Below are 21,265 nucleotides of genomic sequence, written 5' to 3' on the forward strand. Positions count from 1 at the left end.
CGGATCCCATTGGGATCTCTTAGTTCAAAGATCTGTTGAACTGGTAATCTTAGCCATATGATTGGTTTTTTTTTTTTTTTTTTTTCTTTTTACCCAGCCATTGCCATAGGTTGGTCATTTGACTGCTTATTTTCTGGTCCTTCTAGAGGAGGCCATTTGGTTGGATCTCTCAGCTGCTGCAAATGTTTGATTTGATAGATGGCTCATTGCTGAGTGTGTATATGTCTTGGAAAGTTCAACCTCATACATGATCATCAGAACATTTTTGAATTTGAAGAGCGCTGGTTTACCTTTGATAATGTCATGGTGAATCATTTCATGCAGAGATATCTGGAGATGGTGGTGAGAATGGTTTCTAGTTCCCTTTGTTTGGGGTTGGAGGTTCTTCTGGTATTTCACTCCCTCCATCTGGTGAGAAATCAGATGAGACTGGTTTTCTTGCAATTGGGTTTCCCTTCATGGACAATAGGGTTTGACTCTCAGTGATTGTAATGGATTGATTGATTATTTTAAGAATGAGAACTTCTGTACTTACGGTCAATGTTATCTAAAGAGGGCAATGGCATCTGGCCAAAATATCAACCCAAGAGAGGGCATGGCATCTAGAGATACCATCAGGTTAGATTGGGATGTTGCCTCTGGCTCCTAGCTTTAGAGTGATGGTAAAATGATGGAGGTTTATCACGAGAAATTAGTTGAATGCATCACTACTAGTGCTTTAGAGGAGAGTGTCCTGGGCAATGAAGAATACTGGGCAATTTCTTCCGGTGAGGTGAGAATTGTGTAGGTTCAATGAATTTGGAATCTTATCTAATCTGTCCAGTCAGCAGTTCAGGTTGTAGAGTAATCCTTAGAAAAGCTTATTTTCATCTTATTTTATTATTATTTTTTTATTGCAAGTAGTTGGCTGGATTTGGGACTTTATAAGTCCAGCTATATTTTAATTTGTCTTAAATCAGTTTCATGGTCAGATTAGGACACACCTACATAAACAGGTCAATTGGATATAGTTTTCCTTTCAGTTTAGGACTTTTATTCCTTTGGTTATTTAGTGTTTGAGACAATTAAGGAGTCTCCTTTTTAGCCTGCGCAAAATAGGAGATTACCTTATCTGATTAGGTTGGTATTAGGTGGTTGAGTGAAGATAGAATTCCTCCCATAGCTGCTGATCGATGGGAAGGAATAATGGATAAGTTTTTGAGTCAATAAAGGACTGTCAACTCAGCCCATCGATTGGTAGTTTAGAGTTCAGTTTTAAGTATGTTTTCTTCTATTTTCAGCAATATAAAATGATTGTAAAGGCTAGCACCCTCCACGATGTAATGATGAAATAGAATTATTTTTTTTTTTAAGTGAGATTGTGATCTCCTCTCCCTCCTCCCCTCTCCTCTCTTTTCTTCTAAGTTACTGTTCATGGGTACTGTTCACAGCCCTACAACAGCTCCTTGTCTTCCCTTCTCTTCTTCTATTATTCTCTCTCACGCCCGCCGTAGCAGATCCTTCTTTGATCTGCATCAGATGGATAGCAGAGCGGTATCTGTTGGTGGTGTTTGGTGAGGTGCCCTTCTTCTAGGGTGGGTGGTTGGGTTTATGTTTTATGGTTTTGCTGGTGGAAATTAATTTTTTTCTTTTTTATTGTTTCTGTTTTGGGTTTCAGCCTTGGTCTGTATTCCTTTCTTTTGTTTCTTCACAAATCCTTCTTTCACTGTGGTTTCTGTTCACAAAATAAAAAATTAGTAGGATGTGAGCAATTATTTCACTGTGTGATGCAATCTAGGGTTAAAGGGAACCTAAATGATTTGATAATGGGAAAAATCAAACAAACAAATCAAGTTAAAATAATATCATCTTAAATCAACAACTAACAGATTAGAATTACTCTGGGAGAACACTGAAAAATTCTGTTTGTTAGATTTGGATACCAATTTTGACTATGAAAGAATGAAACTGAACCATCAGTAAAAAATCAGAACCTTCCAGGTCAGTGAAGTTATGAGAGTCTTGAGCCCATGATTTTAAGTTTCGGCCGAGATTTATAGATTTCGACACTAACCGAAACGAAACCAAAAGTCAATACTAGTTTGGTCCAAGTTTCGAGAGGTTTCAACCGAAACATGGTCAAACCATATATATAATTCACAGGTTTCAATCGAAACCTGTCATATATCGACATGTTTGGACCGAGACCTCCTTGTTTCGCAGGTTTCGACACTGCTCCTTGGGATTTTGCCAAAAACTGTTGATTTCTTCCCACTTTTTTGCATTCTTCTACTCATTCAATCCTTCTGCAATTTGGATTTGCATGATTGGAGCTTGAAGGTCATGGTTTTTTTCCCCCAAATCTAATGTTTGAAAGAATTAGTACATAGACATAGTAGTTTGATTAAATAAATATATGTTAGCTAGAGTGGCCCAATCTAGACTTCATGAAGTCAGATTATGTTTTAGGTTGTTAAATTATTTATTGAATTTTCTAGTCTAAAAATATGATTTTTCCACAACAAATTTGTGAAAAAAATTTATTGTTTTAATTGCATATTTACATTTCCAGTAGCTAAATTTTAAGTAATCGGTGTTTATAATAGAGCTAGTGTACAACAACATTCAGCATACACTAGCAAACTTGGGCCCAAACTACGAGTAACCATTTTTAGGCTTTTTTTTTTTTGTGTGTGTGAAACTAATTCATGGAATAGGTGTAAAATGGTAAAATAGGAAGCACAAAAAAAAGGGTCAAAATACCATTTTCTGGGCCTCAAAACCTAGGTTTTGATTTTGGCCCAGAAAAATCCCAGGTTTTGACCAAGGTTTTAGGCTTGAAACCTGAAACCTGGAACTACAGTATTTACAACATCAAGTTGAGCAATAATTATGAAGAAATTGCTTGATTGATGCCCCCATCTTTATGTGCGCGTGTTTTCTCACTTTTTGTGCACGTTACTTGATTATAGGTCTATAACCACTTTGATATGAGGCATGAGACAGCATCACTGCTAGAGACGCGAGCCGTGCAGTCTACACAGCAATGGTTCCTTGGCTATGATAGGGAGCAAAATGAAGACCTCCTTGATGCCATGCGCTACTTCATCGAGGCAGCTGGAGAGTACGCCACCATTGATGCTGGCAACAAGACACGCCGTGCTTGTGCCCAGGCTTCCCTGCTGTCACTCCAGATTCGCATGCCTGACATTGACTGGATCAACCTATCTGAGACCAATGCACGGCGTGCCCTTGTTGAGCAGTCCCGTTTCCAGGAGGCACTCATTGTTGCTGAAGCGTACAATCTCAACCAAGCAGGTGAATGGGCCTTGGTGCTCTGGAACCAAATGCTCAAGCCAGAACTCACTGAACAATTTGTGGCAGAGTTTGTGGCTGTGCTTCCTCTCCAGCCATCAATGCTTGCAGAGCTTGCAAGATTTTATAGGTCTGAAGTGGCAGCAAGAGGAGATCAGTCCCACTTCTCTGTCTGGCTTTCGCCAGGGGGTTTGCCTGCAGAATGGGCAAAACACCTTTGGAGGTCATTTCGGTGCCTGTTGAAGAGAACAAGGGATATAAGGTTGCGGTTGCAGTTGGCTACAGTTGCAACTGGGTTTACTGATGTGGTTGATGCATGCATGAAAACATTGGATCGGGTTCCGGACGCTGCAGGTCCACTTGTGCTAAGGAAGGGGCATGGTGGGGCGTACCTCCCAATTATGTGATATGGTTGGTTGCATCGACAACATGGATGTGGTAATGATGATGGTGGTACAATGATGATGTTGACAATAACATATCAAGATGATGATTATGATGTTCATTACATGGTTATGGTTTTCAGGATGTTATAGAGAAGATGGTGTTGTAGATGGTGACAACAGAGAATTATGGTTTTCTATGCTGATTGAGGTGATATAATGATGATAGTGTCATTGGTGGTGATGCTGCTGATGATGTACTAATGATGATTGTTGATTATGTTGATAAAATACCCCCACTTGAAGTGTTTCCAGGGAAGATTACCAGAAGTTGGTGCCATGGAAGGCCAGGGAGCATCTATCATATCATACGAAAACCAGGAGATTGTACATTAGGTCAGAGAATTATTTTTGAGTTTTCAAAGGGAAGTTGAAGTGTACAATGGACAGTTAGAATGTATTGTAGGCTTGGCTGGCTGTATTATCAATATCTTCCAATATCTTGTATGCTTTACCCTTCTTTTTCTTCTTTTATTTATTTATTTTTTTTTTTTTTTTGGGGGGGGGGGGTGTGGGGGGGTGGGTGAGGGGGTTTGGGGAGGGGTGGTGGCTTCAATTTTTTGGGTATAGGGGTTATTCATATCTTTAATTCAATGTATTCTTTCTACAATGTATCATTTTATGCCCATTTGTTTCCTAAAAGGTGCCCTTGGCATTTTATTTGGGGCTTTTCCAAAAAAAAAAAAAAAAAAGAGCCATGCTTTTTTGAGTTCTTCCCCCCCCCCCCCCAACCTTTTGATACGTACAAATTTGTGATTTCATAAATTAATGGGAACAGGTAGAACCAGATTACAAACGCTTAATAATAAAATTTTGAAGGCTCCATTTGTTTTCAAGTTAAAAACATATAAAAGTAAGTTATTGAACAAAATCAGTATGGAGAAGTACAGCTAAAGTTGGAAATTTTCTTTTTTTTTTTTATTTTTTTGGAATTTTTTTTTTTACTCTGGTTATATTACCTGAAAACAAAGGCAAAGGAAAAGATTAGTGTTTTTACCAAATATATGTGGATCTAATCTTGTATCAAAAGCAATCTTCCTGAATTGGTTCCTTCTTTGATCATTCTATATAAATCTCCATTCAATTTGAATTTGTTCAGCACCATGATAAAAAGTAATTTAAATGGGGTATTTTATCACCCTGGTTACTTATGCGAAATTGTTGACATTATTTCAAAGTCATTCAGGCTGAATGCAACATGCATATGATGGAAGAGACCTAGGATGCAGACGATTATAAGATGAGAAAAGTTTTTTTTTTTTTTTTTTTTGGAGGGGGGTGTATTTTTATCTGCTCCATTTCCTACCCGCTCCATTTCCCCAAGTTCCTCTAATAGAGGGGGGTGGATCCCACCTAGGCAGTATGTACGGGCAGGGGTTGGGTGGTCATTTCCACTCCCCTCTATTAGAGAAACTTGGGGAAATGGACCTACCCAAGAAATGGAGCAGATAAAGGTGGGGGGGGGTTTATTCCAACAAGAAAATTGTCTCCTACAATTCTCTGTCGGGTCCATTTCCCCAAAAGCCTCTTGTAGTGGTGGAACCCACACGAGCAGTATGTTTAGGCAGGGGGTAGGGTGGTTATTTTCGCCTCCTATGAGAGGAATTGTAGGAAATTAACGGGTAGGAAATTGAGAGGGACTAGTTTTGCTTTTGTTTTGTTACAAAAAGAAAAGTTTTGCTTTTGTTTCTAGGGTTTTTGTCAAATGCCCATTTGTCCCCCAAATGCACCTTTACAACTTTACAATTTACACGTGCTCCCTTACTTTCAGAACATTGTAACACTTTAGTCCAATCCGTTAGTTTCAAGAAATCAAATGACCAAAATGCCCTTGTGACAAAAACCCATCAAAATTAAAGAGTAAAGTGACAAAATTGCCCTCATCTTCTCCAAATCGTTTAGGGTTTGAAATTGAAAATCAAACTCTAGACCATTGGAGGAAAATGAACCCTAAAATCAATTAATCTATCCTGTGTTATGTACAATAGTCCCACATCGGTCCCATAAGGGATTGGATGTGGGCATATATAATACTAGGTTCCCTCCCCTTGTAGACCGGTTTGTGAGGGTGAGTTCTTCCAATCGTATCAATTGGTACTTTCATTGACCCATCCTTTGTAGTTGGATACTTGGGAGGGGTGACCTGGTGCCAAAGTGCGAGCCGCTAGGAAAGGGCTACCTACAGTTGGGAAAGGGTCTTAGAGCAGAGTGGAGCTGCCTAGAAAATGCTACCTGATCCGGAGTGGGCCAACGAGGAGGTCGACCATTAAAGGGTGGGGTAATGTTATGTACAATAGTCCCACATCAGCCCCATAAGGGATTGGATGTGGGCATATATTTGGATGTGGGCATCTGCAATATTGGGTTCCCTCACCTTGTAGACCGATTTATGAGCTTGAGTTCTTCCAATCGTATCATCGTGGCTCTTACCATGTTGATCTGTTAGAGTGGATTTTTGTTTCATTGATTTTAGGGTTCATCTGGTGTCTGTTTTGTGACTTTGGAGTAGGTTGGGAGAGGAGAAATGGGCGAAGAAGCAGCAGAGATAGGTACCTGCATACGTCATGACATTGAATCAATTCTCTCCTCACCTGGGAGAGACTCTCATCCGGAACAACGGTGACCAGGTTCGATTTTAACTGTTGTTTTCCTCCACTTTTCCTCTTCTCTCACCGGATTTTTCTTAGGATCTTAAATCTCAAGTAGGTCAACGGGGGTAAGTTTTGGATTTCCATTAATCCATTTTCTCTGCTTCATGGACTATTGGTTTATTTTCCGTAACTCTGTAATCAGCATTTTTCCCTCCATTCTTTGTTTGTTAGTTCTTGATCCTTTTGAAGGTACTGCTTTAATGGCTACCTCAAACTTCATATCTTGACCAAACCTGAAACAAAACTGGGTTATTGGATTAGACATAACACTATCAGGGAAAGCCCATGTATCATCAAATAATCATTGATTTTAGGTTCATCTTCACCAAATGGTTTAGGGTTTGATTTTCAGTTTCAAATCTTAAATTATTTGGGGAAGATGAGGGCAATTTGATCACTTTACTCTTTAATTTTGGTGGGTTTTGTCACAAGGGTATTTTGGTCATTAGATTTTCTGAAGTTAACGTCCAACGTCCTAGACTAACGGACTTGTCTAAAGTGTTAGAATGTTTTGAAAGTAAGGGAGCACGTGTAAATTGTAAAGTTGTAAGGATGCATTTGGACAAATGAATATTTTGAGGTAGGCATTTGACAAAATCCCTTGTTTCTATTGGGGATGCGGGATAACTTCTAGTCGTAGTTTTTGGTTTGACAATCGAACTCAAAGCATGAGAATTGAACACGAAAATAGGTAGAGCACAAGCTATATCTTTTTGTGAGAGCGTTCTCTGTGGGGAAGTGCAGGTGCCACACTTGTGCGACAGTCAATGAGAGCATTCATACTGACATCTCAGAGGGTAGGATTTTCACTTTTCATGGGGTCGGGACGGTCATTCACCCCCCCCCCACTTTTTTTCCTTTTTATATATACAACAGTTTTTTTATTGAAATAAAAAATTAACTAAATAAAACCTGTTCTTTTCAAAATACAAACATAACAGAAAAAGTTTAATGTCATAAAGCAATAAATAATACTCCCATAGCCACCCTTTACACGAACCTTGCATCAACCATGTCACAAGTTTTTGACAGTCTATCCATACTTCTACATCGGTACACCCCTGGTCTTTCGCTCCTTGCAACCCTTAGTACATCCCCGCATTTTTTATCCTGAAGGACACCAACAAAACCATGACTCATATCTGCCACCACAAATTGGGAGTTAATCAATGGGACAATTTTTAGAGCTAAGAAATGGAAAAAAAAAAAATTTTGATTACAAAACAAGTAGATTTACAAGACAAGTGTAAAAAAATAAAAAATAAAAAATAAAACCTACTTCTTTTGTAATTAAAATTCAGGAGAGGGTTCCCTACACTGCCCGAGTGCAGTTTCAGGTGAATAAGGGAAACCCTTTTTGGAATCTGACAATAGGAATGAGGGCATTTATGACATATCACCCCATCAAATGAACAGTGATATGTGAAGCGGTGTTCAATTTCATTTTTGAATTGGCGTTGTACAGAACTTTTTCCCTCAATTTTCTTATGTGGTACATCCCGTTGAACCCATTAATGAGTCAAAACTAACATCACATATTAGAATGCCAGATCTCCCACCTGATAAATTTAGGGATGTAAATGGATAGTAGAAAATCCGAATTTGATTCGCATTCATATCCAATTAGGATATCCGTGTTTATTTAGAGGATAACTGGATCCAAATTCTTCTAATCCAAAACATAATCTATCCGATTGGAATAGATATCCAACAAAAAAAAAAGCTAATGATCTTGAGTGTTCTTGAAGATATGACAGATTCTAGAGAATGAGGAAAGGAGCCAAGACAATTAAAAAGTACAGATTGAGAGTGAATCGTATCCATTGGAGGTCGAAGGTCCAAGTTACACAAGTCAGGGATGTAAATGGATAGTCAAAAATCTGGATTCGGTTTGTCTCCGTATTCGTATAGGGGTATTCATATCCGATCAGGGGCTATTCAAATCTGATCACATGTGATCCGTATACGACTCGTTTACATCTCTAGATAAATTATGAGTAATCATCGATAACAATATATGTCATTAAGTGAAGATAGGCCCTTAAACCTAAGGTTAATTTTTCTAGAAAAGTTACATGATACGAATATATGCCAATATTCAATCTCAATCTCTTTACGGAAGCTACAAATGAAAGGGCTAATAGACATAGAATTAGATAGTTTCCTTCTAAGTACTCAAAGCCCCCACCATCACTTTTCATAAGAAGAGACAAAACTTTGGATGTATTTTTAAATTCCATAAAAATAAAAAATAAAAAACTCCATATTTTCCTAAAGTTATTATCCATATTCACACCATACTTTACCTTAAGAATCCACTTAATTGCTAGCTTAGTAGAGAAGGCACCAAGTCTTACTTAGATGTGTAGAGGAATAGAGTAAATTAATCCTAAACTACTCAACGAGGAGATAGATGAGAAGAAACTCTCGTTCTACTAATTGATCGAAGCGTGTCTTTCTCACCTGATTCCTTGATCTTGGATGTCTAGTTCGACAAAGAATTGAAAAAAAAATTAAGGATTCCTAGACAATTCGAATATTACTTTGATAAGAAGGCGAAACGCCCACAAAAAAAAACTCCAAGACACCAGACTCCTCTCTCCTCTCCAAAACCCAGAGTTCATAGAATGTATTAAATGTAGAGCAAACTGTATTTGGGGTTAAGAAACAAAACATCCACATCGGTATTGAACTAGGGATTGATTTTAGGGATTAGTACGTGTCTCCCAGCCTGGGATTGCAGGGGAATCTTTAAAGAACCCTATTTTTTCTTTCTCCACCCTCGTAATAATAAGATTTAAGAACATCGGGGGTACCAAGTTAGGTACCATCTTCAGTAATTGGTCCCACACATAGATTGTAAGATCAACATATTTTTAAGGGAGAAGGAACGCTAACCGATGTTGTACCTCTGCGTGTACCTGCACCCGGGCACATCCGTGCACGAAATAATTAACTAGTGTATCCCTGATCTTTTCCGCCTTTCAGGGGTGTACCGATCAATTCATGTGCGATTGTGCCTAGGCGTAGGTACACGCTGAGGCACAACATCAGTTAACGTTCCTGTCCCTTATTTTTAATGCCCTCGCTACACTCATGAAGATATCAACACTTTTATATGTACAACATTATTAATTGGACTGAGTTGCCCTCCACCCACGGGGATCTCATTCACCAAGGGGCAGGAGAGGGCTGAAATGGGTATCGAGAGGGGTTTGTGAACCCTAGGATGGTGGGTGAACCGTTCTCTATGGGTGGAGGAAAACTTTGTCCTTATTAATATAAGAGAACATGTTCTCTGTACGGGAGAGCAACCCTGTGGCAAGACACTGGGACATGCAAAATGACCATTGGACCCTTCCTGGTCGATGCCCATGTGGGCGCTCAGATGCCATGCTCTCAAACTGAGTTCATTTTCCCTTAATATAATTAACATATTATTCTCATTGGCAATAGTCTTTCTATTTTGGCACGTCTAGCTAGATCTTTCTCTCTCTTTTACTTGCACTGTCACACACTATTTTCTCTCTCATACTCGCACTTTCACACACACTATTTTTGTTGATTTATATATGATTGTAACAATTTCCTCTCTTTCCAAAAGTGTGGCTCCTACGTATGCACAAAAACCAATGAGAAAACGCACAGGGGCATCAAGTAGAATGCCATTAATGCATTTCGGGGGAGGGGAGGTAGGGACCTCCCCCCCCCCCCCCAAATGTGTTTGGGCATAGGCAGAACACTCCTGCCATACAGAACATTTCTCCTAATATAATTTAGGGATAAGAACACTATCTAAGCGTGTGTGGTACGCTGCCCGGCCTTGCTCCCATAAATAGGGGTGGATGAAATGACTGTCACGCCCCCATACAAAAGTGGAAATTTTCAAGAATGTGATAGACATTTTGCTTGCCCCCATGTCTGAGCTTAAGGGCAATGTATCGCACGGGCCCAGGTCATAGAGTTCTCTTTCACTAGAATTTATGAGAACATCAATGAAATGTGAAAATCTCATCCTTGATGCTTTTGCACGCATTATGATTGGCTCACATGTTGGTGTAAAGACCACGTTGCGTGATAGAGAGAGTTCTGACTCAACTAGTGGTATCTCCATTTTATCAACAAAAAATAATCTAGTAGTATCCCCTTTTATTTTTAACTTTTACTTTTACTTTTTGGTATGTTTCTAAGAAACTTCGCTCAACTTTGTCATTCGACCACACCCCTTGCAAGTTGCAATACTTTAAATGGTGAAAGTTCTTAGAATCCGATAATTAGCTCTCACTCACTAGTCTACTTACCAAAAAAAATAATTAGTTCTCACACGTACAGATAAACTGATTCTAAAAATATACAGAACGGTTTTATCTTTCGAAACTGCCCTCGAAACTCGAAAGAGAAACATGTACGATAAATATCAAATTTTTATTCGTTGTTGTACACACATGTCCACTATTGTACCACACGATGGCACAACAGCGCCTCCTCCAATACTGGAGCAGATAAAAATCCGCAAATACCATATGGTTTTATGATTCTGTGGTATTTATGATTCTTTTTGTTTACTGAAATCGAGAAAAGAAAAAAATTAGGAAAGATTCCCTCGTGACTTTTTTGGCCTTTTTCTTTTTAATTTGTTTTTTTGTTTTCATCGTGACTTTTTCTTTAAATTAAAACCCTCTGATCGATCAAACGGATTATAATGATTTCTTTAATCTAATGTATGTATTTCCACCTCGTGGAAAGGTGATTTGCCCATTGAGAGTATTATTTTACCCCAAAAAAAAACTATTAAGAGTATTAAGAAGGGGGGAATGTTTTCATAGAAGGCTGTGTAAGCCGTATATGTCAAAGGGTGGGAGTTTCAAGACATTAATTAATAGGTGGGGATTTATGACTTCTCCAATTCTTTGTGAGAGATGACACAATCATACATGCTTTCATGATCGTGTATAAAAACTTCTCCCAAAAGATACAAATGATATGATATAAATCATCCAGATTCCAAATTTAAATACTAATCTAATTCAAATAATAGCAAACGTTATCATCATCAGGGTAGAAAATATAAATGGAATTGGTGGAATCGGTCCATTTTTGCCGATTCAAATCAGCAGATCATAGGGTTCAATCCAACCTATTCCAACTGAATCGGAATCTACAGAGGTCGAGATCCTAAAATCCTAATACAAAATTTCAACGTATCCAAATTATCACAACCATGGTCTTAGGTATCGATATCAATACATGTATCAGTCTCGATAGATATCGATGACGATATCAATACTAAGGGTGTCAATTTGGGACTAGAACCGGGAATCGTTCCAGAACCGTCCTACTAAAACCCGGTATCGGACCGTCCCATTTAATAAATGGGATGGTATTGGGATCTGATTTTAGTACCGAATAATAAATGGGACGGGATTCCCAATGGTACCAGTACCGAAATACCGATTAGGTACCGAAACCATTTGTACTCTTTCAAAGGGTCTATTTCATGTTATGAAGGTATATGACAGTAGTCTGTCCTCGTTAATTCTTAGACTTCGTTTTGAGAAACTTACATGTGATCTTAGGGAGTTTGAAAAAGTAAAACCATAAAATTCATCTTGGATTTGTACTCTAAGTTGCTTTCTAATAATGGAACCATATCGGAACCATTATAGTTTTTCTCCCTTTTTTGTCGGGTTTAGAACCGTTTAGGAACCGGTACCGTCCCGTCCCGTTAATAATCGGGATTGGGACTTAGGTTTGATCCCGTTTACTAAATGGGACGGTACTGGGATTGGCACCTTTGGTACCGGTACCGGTGTGGACCCATCCCGAATACCAAGAACCATCCCAATTGACACCCTTAATCAATACCAATACAGGTCAATCATATTTAATCGGACAATATCTTTTGCCTTTCAAAATATAGATACCTAGGTATTTTACATCGTTTTATTCTCCCCTGCTTGCTATTGTTATGGCATCGATCATAAAATATGACGATGGTTTGAGGAATCTCATATAAATCTCATATAAATGGATCAATATGGACCACGGTAACATTTTTATAAAAAAATTCAATTTTTAAAAAAGAAAATAAAAAGGATAAAACTGTTCGATCCAAATTCATATCGTATCAGTATCAGTCGACACCAATATCAAATCCCGATACCGATTACTAAATCCGTAGTCGTCCTTGACCTATGTTGAGTGACCACCCATCACATGCATGTATTGTCCTTTTTACTTCTATAACATGCTTTTTTTGTGCTTTTTGCGATAAAACATCCATTCATGCTCTAGAATGGCAATAGCCAACTTTAACTCGTCACATGGTAGACCAGCTTCCAGTCTGCCAGTTGAGGAACCAGGCCCACGCGCTTTTTAATTTTCTTTAAGAAGAGTGGCGGACAGGCGATTCCCATTTTTCAACTTTTTTTCTTTAAACCCTGATTCATCTGTTATAAGAACAGAACCTACCCCTCTTCCAAAGCATTACAATGTCTTCTCGATCTTTCTTTGCTCCACAAAGTCACACATGACCCACTCACTCCAAATGTTAGAACTGGGGAACCCCATTTCCACCTTATCCATGGAGAAGACAACCATGACAAAGAACAAGAAGAAGAAGAAGAAGAAAGTCCTCCTACTAGCCGTTTCATTCATCCTTCTTCTCGCTGCCATAATCGGCATTGTTGCCGGCGTAGCCTCCCACAAGAACTCCGGTGACGGCAAAAACTCCCCAACGCATGCCATTCTCAAATCATCATGTAGTGTCAGTTGGTATCCAGACCTTTGCTACTCGGCAATCGCCACCGTCCCCGGCGCCACGGACAAATTAACGAGCCAGAAGGACGTGATCGAAATGTCTCTGAACATCACAACCACCGCCGTCGAACATAACTACTTCACCATAAAGAAACTCATTGCCACCAAGAAGAAAAGTTTAACGAAACGAGAGAAAACAGCTCTACACGACTGTCTAGAGATGGTGGACGAGACATTGGATGAGCTACTCAAGACACGCAAAGATCTAAGGCAGTACAGAAACGTGAAGAAAACGATATTCCAACACGCCGGTGACCTTAAGACACTTGTGAGTGCTGCAATGACGAATCAGGAGTCGTGTTTGGATGGGTTCTCACACGATGGAGCGGATAAGGAGGTGAGATCAATGCTGGAGGCAGGTCAGGTTCACGTTTATAAGATGTGTAGTAACGCATTAGCCATGATCAAGAACATGACCGACACACACATGGCTGAGGAGAGGAAGGAGAGGCGGTTGATGATGGATGATGGCATTGAAACCAACGAGACAGGGAGTGAGTTTCCGGAGTGGTTGTCGGCGAGTGACCGGAGACTGCTTCAGGCAACGACGGTGACGGCGGATGTGACGGTAGCGGCGGACGGGAGTGGGAATTTTAAGACGGTGGCGGCTGCGGTGGCGGCGGCGCCGGAGAAGAGTAGTAAGAGGTATGTGATAAAGATAAAAGCAGGTGTGTATAGAGAGAATGTGGAGGTGCCAAAGAAGAAGACAAACATAATGTTTGTGGGAGATGGGAAGAAGAACACCATCATCACTGCTAGTAGGAATGTGGTTGATGGTAGCACCACCTTCCACTCTGCTACTGTTGGTAAGTCACTCACTAGTCACTACTCTTCTCTCCACCCAAAATTAACTAATAACTTATTAGTGATTAGTATTCTATTTTCACTATAATTGATGATTTGTCACTTTGTCTATTGTCTTAATTTCTTTATGAGGTAAGGTTCTTAAGTAAAAGGCACACGATACGTCAACGTTTTTTTATTAATTGAAGATTAATTTTTGTTTTGTCTATGGTCTTAATTTCTTTTTTGGGGTAAGGTTTTTTTTTTATCAATTGATGATAGTCTTAATTTCTTTTTGGAGTAAGGTTTTGAGTAAGCGACACGTGATAAGTCATCGTTTCTTTATCTTTGCCCTTTTCTCTCTCTCTCTCTTCTAGACACTAATTTTAACCATGTGCATCATTTTTTTATATATTCTATCTAGTTCGCTTCTTCATAGGACTTTCCCCATTTCCTTTTCAAGTAATAAGTAAAGAAAATAAAAAAAACTCATTTCAATGCTTAGCCTTTGATGGGTGATGAATTAATTAAGGAGTAGGCGTATATACCTAGCCTCCTGGCCACCTAGGTGGTGGAGGATGGATCTGACTCCTCTACTTTCGTCTGTCTGGTACTGTCGTGCGCCCCCACACATAAACGTGCTGAAAAGTACCGCCTTACCACCGTTTAGGCAAGACGTTTGGGACAGGGGTAAGGCTGTATTTTTCACTTTGTTTGTGTGTGAGACACACACGGCAATAAGGGCAAACGGAAGTAGAGGAGTCGAATTGAGGATGGAGTTGGGGATCCTCCATCATTTCTTTCCGTCCACTTATGCAATTATATATGATCTAATTTATCTTTTAATTGTGATGCGTAATACCATTTTTACCTCTCTATACATTAATTATGGACAATTTTATCTAATTATAGTAGTGGTTTGGACGTCTTGTAGTGTGGCATTGAAGGCCGCTAGGGATGGTAAAGAATGAAGTATCCCACATGACATGTTTAGAATAAAGCTCTAATTGAGTGTGGCTATGTATCACTATCATTGGTACTCATTCATCTTTTTTCTTTTCCTTTTTCTTTTATGGGCCAAGTCTAAGCGTAGCATGGCATGTGCTATTCTATATTCAGGATAAGATTTAAGATTCCTCAATTAAAATCATCATCTTTGAGTTTATATATATATATATATATAAATGTGGAAATAATTTCGAATCGATCCTTTGTTGTCCAACATATATGTTAGAGGTCCGAAATGCCTTTTACTGTCAGATACACAATGGCAGGATGATGAAGGAATTATACCTCGCACACCCTTCAGTGAAGAGAAACTCTATATTTTCTTTATACAAAACACAAAATAGATCGATGACTGGGCCTCTTGGATGGGGGATTCGGCTCCTCTCCTGCGCACCCTCGAGTTGGGGACACCATCCAATGCGCCAACAGATGTTGACCCGTGGATTTAGGTGTAATTGGACTGTCCTAGGAAACTGAAGGTGTACTTTATTCCTTTTCGACTTCAACAGAATAAACAGGTCGGCCAAGAACAGGTAGCCACTGTTTTTGTCAGTTTCTCATTCGTCATTGCTTTGTCACTTTAGTCTTTAGACTCTTTAATTTACAGATATAAGGCTAACCGTGTTTTTCCTTTAATCTCTTTTTTTTTTAATAATTATTATTGTTGTACTTTTGCCCACCAAAGGAGGAGGAGGAGGAAGAGGAATCCAGTTACGAGTCCCGCCTAAACCCTGTCGGAGCGGGGGTGGCGGGGGTAAGACGGTCTTTATGCTCTTTCTTGTGTGATAAAAATAGGGGCAGGCAAAAATAGAGGATGTCGATTCGTCTTTCTCCCATCCTAAAACCTTCGAGACCTTTGGGGACAATAAATATCCTTCCACAACAACTAATTTGATTAGGGTTTTGCTGCTAGTATCATACAATTTATGTCAAATTTTTTTTATTTATAATTTGTTTATATGAAATATTTATATATATGCAGCTGTGGTTGGGGAGCGGTTCTTGGCTCGGGATATTACGTTCCAAAACACAGCCGGACCATCCAAGCACCAGGCCGTGGCACTTCGGGTCGGGTCAGACCTATCGGCCTTCTACCGATGCGATATGCTGGCATACCAAGACACTCTCTACGTTCACTCCCTTCGCCAATTCTACGTGGAATGCCTGATTGCTGGCACCGTGGACTTCATATTCGGAAACGCCGCAGCCGTATTCCAGAACTGTGATATCCATGCCCGGAGACCCGGTTCGGGTCAAAAGAACATGGTGACGGCCCAGGGTAGAGATGACCCGAACCAGAACACCGGGATTGTGATCCAGAAATGTAGGATTGGTGCGACTTCGGATCTGGAGGGAGTGAAGAGCCAGTTTCAGTCGTACCTGGGAAGGCCATGGAAGGAATACTCGAGGACCATTGTGATGCAAACCTCGATAAGCGATGTTATCAATCCGGTCGGGTGGCATGAATGGACCGGTAATTTCGCACTGAATACGTTATTTTATGGAGAGTATCAGAACACGGGGGCTGGGGCAGGGACAGCAAATAGAGTGAAGTGGAAGGGATATAAGGTGCTCACTAATGCTGCTCAGGTTCAGGAATTCACTGTTTCCAGGTTCATTGCTGGTAATTCTTGGTTGGGGTCCACAGGGTTTCCTTTCTCTGCTGGTCTACGAATGAATGAATGATTTGAGTTGATGACTCCATTTCCTTTTTTTTTTTTTAAATGATATCCATTATTCCATACTTTCCATTCTTGTCCAATCTGTCTGTGTCTTGTTCTTGTAGTTTCTTTCAGTCTGTGCTGAGAGGTTTTTTATTCCTTTTTTATCCTTTAAAAATAGAGTATTGACCCTGGTCTCTTGCCCACTTGTTGGGTCATTAATTAATCAATATAATGCAACTTTGTTGGTTTGTCCATTGGATGCCCTTTCTAGGTCCCAAATGGCTCTATTTTTTTTTATTATTTTTTTTTATACCAAAAATAAAAAAGAAACTGATTTTATTCGAGGGAGAGAGTTTGATCTCTTTGGGAATTAATGCGGGGACCAATGGGAATGCACATGAAAGTATCAGAATGATTGATATGTATGGAGTATCAAACTACCGTGTTAAGTCGTTAATGCACTCTGTCTAAACAAGCGAGGGCCTGACTATAGACAATGGCAAGTGCACCAAAACCAAGCAAGGGATGAGCCTGTTCAAAATGTAAACTTGAATTTGGGGTTAAAAATGTACTTCTTGATCACCTACAAGTACATCCAAGTTGTAATACTTTATTTTTGAAGAATGGACTAACCTCCAATTTAAGATAAAAGTCTTGATTAGGATTAAACTTCATTCCCCTACTTTAATTATTCCAAATCCACTCTTAAATACGAGAGATTACAATGTTAAATTTATAATGTAGGAACTAACCCAACGTTAATAACCTCATTGAATGCGTAGCCTGGCGGACAACTGAGTTGCTTGGTTGGTTAGCGCTTGTCTCATTCTAACTGGCTCATAGGCCTAGCTTTTGAGGCTTCCTCCGACATTTGTGGGATTAGTTTGATAGGTAGGTCCCAAGGAGAGTTACTCATGAGCTCTTTATTGTGAGGTGTTGGGTTTTGCTAAGGATGTCAAAATCTAATCCGTACTATTAAGATCGAACAAAATCGATCGAAAAAATCTGAGATTGAATCGAACCGATCTTTATTGGATTGGGGTATGACTGGACCGGTTGAAAACAAGATCGCACCGGATCGATCGATAACAAACCGAAAACCGAACCTAATGAAACTAATAAAAAAATAATGAGTATAAGGTTATAAATCATTGAATTGATTTCAATATTAGTGAGCAAATTTATGGTTGTAAGATAAATTGTTACAAAAAAATGAGTATGATGTTATGAAAATAGGGAAATTGAATTGTAACAATGCTTGTTCCATTGATCTCCTTTTTAAGTGTGGGGCTAATGAAATATTTTATGCAGTTGAAAAGAGAAAGAGAAGAAAATAGACACAAACCAAACCCAACTTGTATAAAAAACCATATACCGAATCGAATCCAAACCGATATCAATCCGTTGTCATAAATCGAAACCGACACAAAATCAAACCGCACCGAAACCGAAATCGAAACTAAAAAATTCTTATTGGATTGGTCTCGGTTTCTCTAAAAATCACACCAAAACCAAAAAATCCAAACCGAAATCAGACCGACCCAACCCATTGACACCCCTAGGCTTTGCCAACTAAGCTACCCTTGGGGTTTTAAGATAAACAAAAAAGAATTAAATTAAAATAAAAATTCCGTTGCCGAGAGTTGAATCCAGGTCTCTAAAAATAAGGTATTTTAGAATACCTCTTCCTTCTTCTCTCTTCCTCTCCTTCTCAACCAAGCCTTGAACCTTGGACCTAATGGTTCCGCAAGCAACTAAGAAACCACTGAGGCTACCGACAGGTTGGTGCACAATTTTTTACTTTAAAAATTTTATTTTATGTGCTAGTTGCTATTGTCCCCCACCCCTCTTCTACCCCTCACACGGAAAAGGATTTTGTCTAGCTGCCCCCTCTAAACAACAGCAATAACAAGGGTGGGGTGGTCCTTTCACAGGTGGGTCCCACATGTGAAATGACCACCCCCCATTTTTGGGGTGCTTTCCGAATGCTCGACCGTCCAACTCCCGCTACGGTTGGACAAGAGCCAGGTCCCTCTTGCAGACACCCTCACGGCCTCACCCCCTAGTGGCCTATGGGCTTTGGTTAGAAATGACAAATAAATAAATAAATAAATAAAACTTAGTCTGTGATAGATGATGAGTTAAGGAGTGGTTGTAAACCTAGCCACCTAGGTGATGGAGGTGGAGGTGGGGGATCTCAGCCATCTCTTGTCGGCTGGTTCCATCCATACATTACCCTACTTATAGGCATTGGTCTTAGTAGTTTCCACGCTTGGGATTGATATTTGATCTATAAAATTAAAAATGTTTTCAAGTATCCAAATAGCTACATTGAGACTATATTCATCTCACATGAATCCAAATAAGATTTTAAAAAATTATGTAATTTGTCTTTTAATTATGATGTACGATACTATTTCTATCCCTTCTAGATAAAGAAGATTTGCCCCATATATAGGATTGTAGAAGATAGACACTTCCAACTACTTGCATTCTTAGTGTAACCAATCATGCGGAAATATCAAGCAAAATACATAAACATAATAAGTCATGAAGGTTTGCGGGTGACCAATATATATATATATATATTTTATTATTATTATTATTATTATTATTATTATTATTATTTTATTTTTTTGGTACAAGGGCCCACTAGGGCCATACAAGGAACCTATAGAAGAATCAAAGAAGGACCCACGGAGGGACCAGGATGGGGGGCCAAGAGGGTCACACGTTTCTTGAAAAGCTGGAATAATAGGAGGAGGTAGTTATTAGATTGGATTCGGCTCGGATACGAATCGGATGTGATCGGATTCGGATATTCCTTGATCGAATACGAATACCTCTAAACAGATTCAAATGGATTTGGATGCGAATATATTCACTTTCAATCCATATCTCTTAGATCATGATTCTCTTTTCCACATATTCTAGAACTTGTTGAATCTTTAAAAAGCCTCAAGATCATTATTTACTTAATTTTTTATTATTAAATATTCTAATTTTTTTTTGAATGAATTTTTATCACAGTATTTCTCTAAACGAATACGAATATCCCTAAATGGATAGGGATGCGAATCTAGATTTCCAATCATCCATTTACACATCCATAATCCTAACTAGCCCTGGCTATCTATCATTATCATATCATCCGTGGCCGGATTGGATTCGGATTCTCTCTTTGTTCTTTCCCCCCTTTTTCTTTTTTATGGGCAAGTCTAAGCATGTCATGTGCTTTCCAAATTTTGGATAGGATTTAAGATTCTTAACTAGGGTCATCATCTTTGAGCCAAATATATATATATATATATATATATATAAGAACATATACAGGTCAATATCCTTTCTCGTCCAACATAATACCGACCTGGCATTTCTTACCGGAGAAAGTTTTCTTTCACCCTAGGACCTAGGTGAAGAAAACACGCACGAATCTACCGTTGTTTGTTGCAAGTCTGAAATGCTCTCCATTGTTCCCAGACACCCTCCAAATGTAATGATGGCGGTATGGAATTAAATATCGTATCGGTATATCTATCACCTAAATCAAGCCAATACAGATTGGCCGATACGATCAAAAAGTACATGGTCTCAGTAATTTGATTCAAATTCGGTTTAATTGGAAATAACCTGCTGAAACTAATGAAGTTGGGAATAAGTTTACAACCTCATGAAGATAGTTAAATCTGGTAAACTATCTGGTATCTTTCAATCCTTTTTAGACTACTCAACAAAGAAACCTATATAGTATGTAATTTCACACAATTCAACAAAGACATACGATTGATTGAAAAGTTTAGTATCGCTTAGGTTTGGTTCTAAGTTGAACTTATATGGGTTACACTTTATTCGATTTGATTCAGTTCAATTCGATGATTTTAATCTAAAACCGAAGCCAAACTGAACCGAATGAAATTACACTTTTCAAAACCAAAAGAGAACAGAATTTTTTCAGTCTTATTTGGAATTTAGACAGTCGGTTTCGGTCCAAAATTCGACGTCTTTAAATGCAGGATCAGTGTCACCATGGTTCTGCAGTCGGAGAAGAGCCAGTTTCAGACATACCTGAGAAGGCCATGGAAGGAACACTCGAGGACCTTTGTCATGCAATCGTCAATAAGCGATGTTATCCATCCTGTCAGGTGGTACGAGTGGAGCGGTAGTTTTGCACTGCACATGTAATTTAAAACAGAGTATCAGAACACCGGTAATGGTGCAGGAACGGAACGGCAAATAGAGTGAACTGGAAAGGTCATCAAGTGCTCACTAATGCCGCTCAGGTTCAGGCCTTCACTGTTTCCAGGTTCATTGATGGTGATTCTTGGTTGGGATACACAGGATTTCCTTTCTCTCTTGGTCTATGAATGAATGAATGAATGAAAGAATGATTGAGTTGATGAGTCCATTATTCCATATTTCTGTTCTTTTCCATCTATCTGTGTTCATGATTCTTGGTTTGGATAAAGTTATCCAGTACCATATTTTTTTTCCATACCCAAATCAATTTACCAGGTATGGATAAGTATTCTGACCCATTCTAAAACTCTCAGAATCACTGACCCTTCAACATCTTAGTCAATGCTGGAGACCTGGTCTGTTAACA

The 21,265-nt window shown here is 39.1% G+C and overlaps 2 protein-coding genes across 5 annotated transcripts in view; both read left to right on the top strand.

Moving 5' to 3' along the window:
• Positions 1–4,177, top strand: part of LOC122647289 — a 99,003-nt gene extending 94,826 nt beyond the window's left edge. For all 3 annotated transcript variants that reach the window (XM_043840706.1, XM_043840709.1, XM_043840707.1), the window contains one exon: positions 2,952–4,177. In XM_043840706.1, the coding sequence (XP_043696641.1) occupies positions 2,952–3,701 (750 nt within the window). In that variant the 3' untranslated portion in view covers positions 3,702–4,177. The remainder of the gene's footprint in view (positions 1–2,951) is intronic.
• LOC122647290 (pectinesterase) lies at positions 3,821–21,038 on the top strand. 2 transcript variants are annotated; one of them, XM_043840711.1, is made up of 3 exons: positions 3,821–3,869; positions 13,699–14,013; positions 15,981–16,702. In XM_043840711.1, the coding sequence occupies exons 1-3, from the start codon at positions 3,848–3,850 to the stop codon at positions 16,682–16,684; spliced, it is 1,041 nt and encodes a 346-aa protein (XP_043696646.1). In that variant the 5' UTR covers positions 3,821–3,847; the 3' UTR covers positions 16,685–16,702. The 2 variants fall into 2 exon arrangements, with proteins under 2 accessions (XP_043696646.1, XP_043696645.1); XM_043840710.1 differs by lacking the exon at positions 3,821–3,869 and adding an exon at positions 20,943–21,038 and having other exon boundaries at positions 13,100–14,013; positions 15,981–16,588.
• The last annotated feature ends 227 nt before the right edge of the window (positions 21,039–21,265 follow it).

The sequence above is a fragment of the Telopea speciosissima genome, unplaced genomic scaffold (genome assembly GCF_018873765.1).
Source record: "Telopea speciosissima isolate NSW1024214 ecotype Mountain lineage unplaced genomic scaffold, Tspe_v1 Tspe_v1.0017, whole genome shotgun sequence".
Classification (NCBI taxonomy): domain Eukaryota; kingdom Viridiplantae; phylum Streptophyta; class Magnoliopsida; order Proteales; family Proteaceae; genus Telopea; species Telopea speciosissima.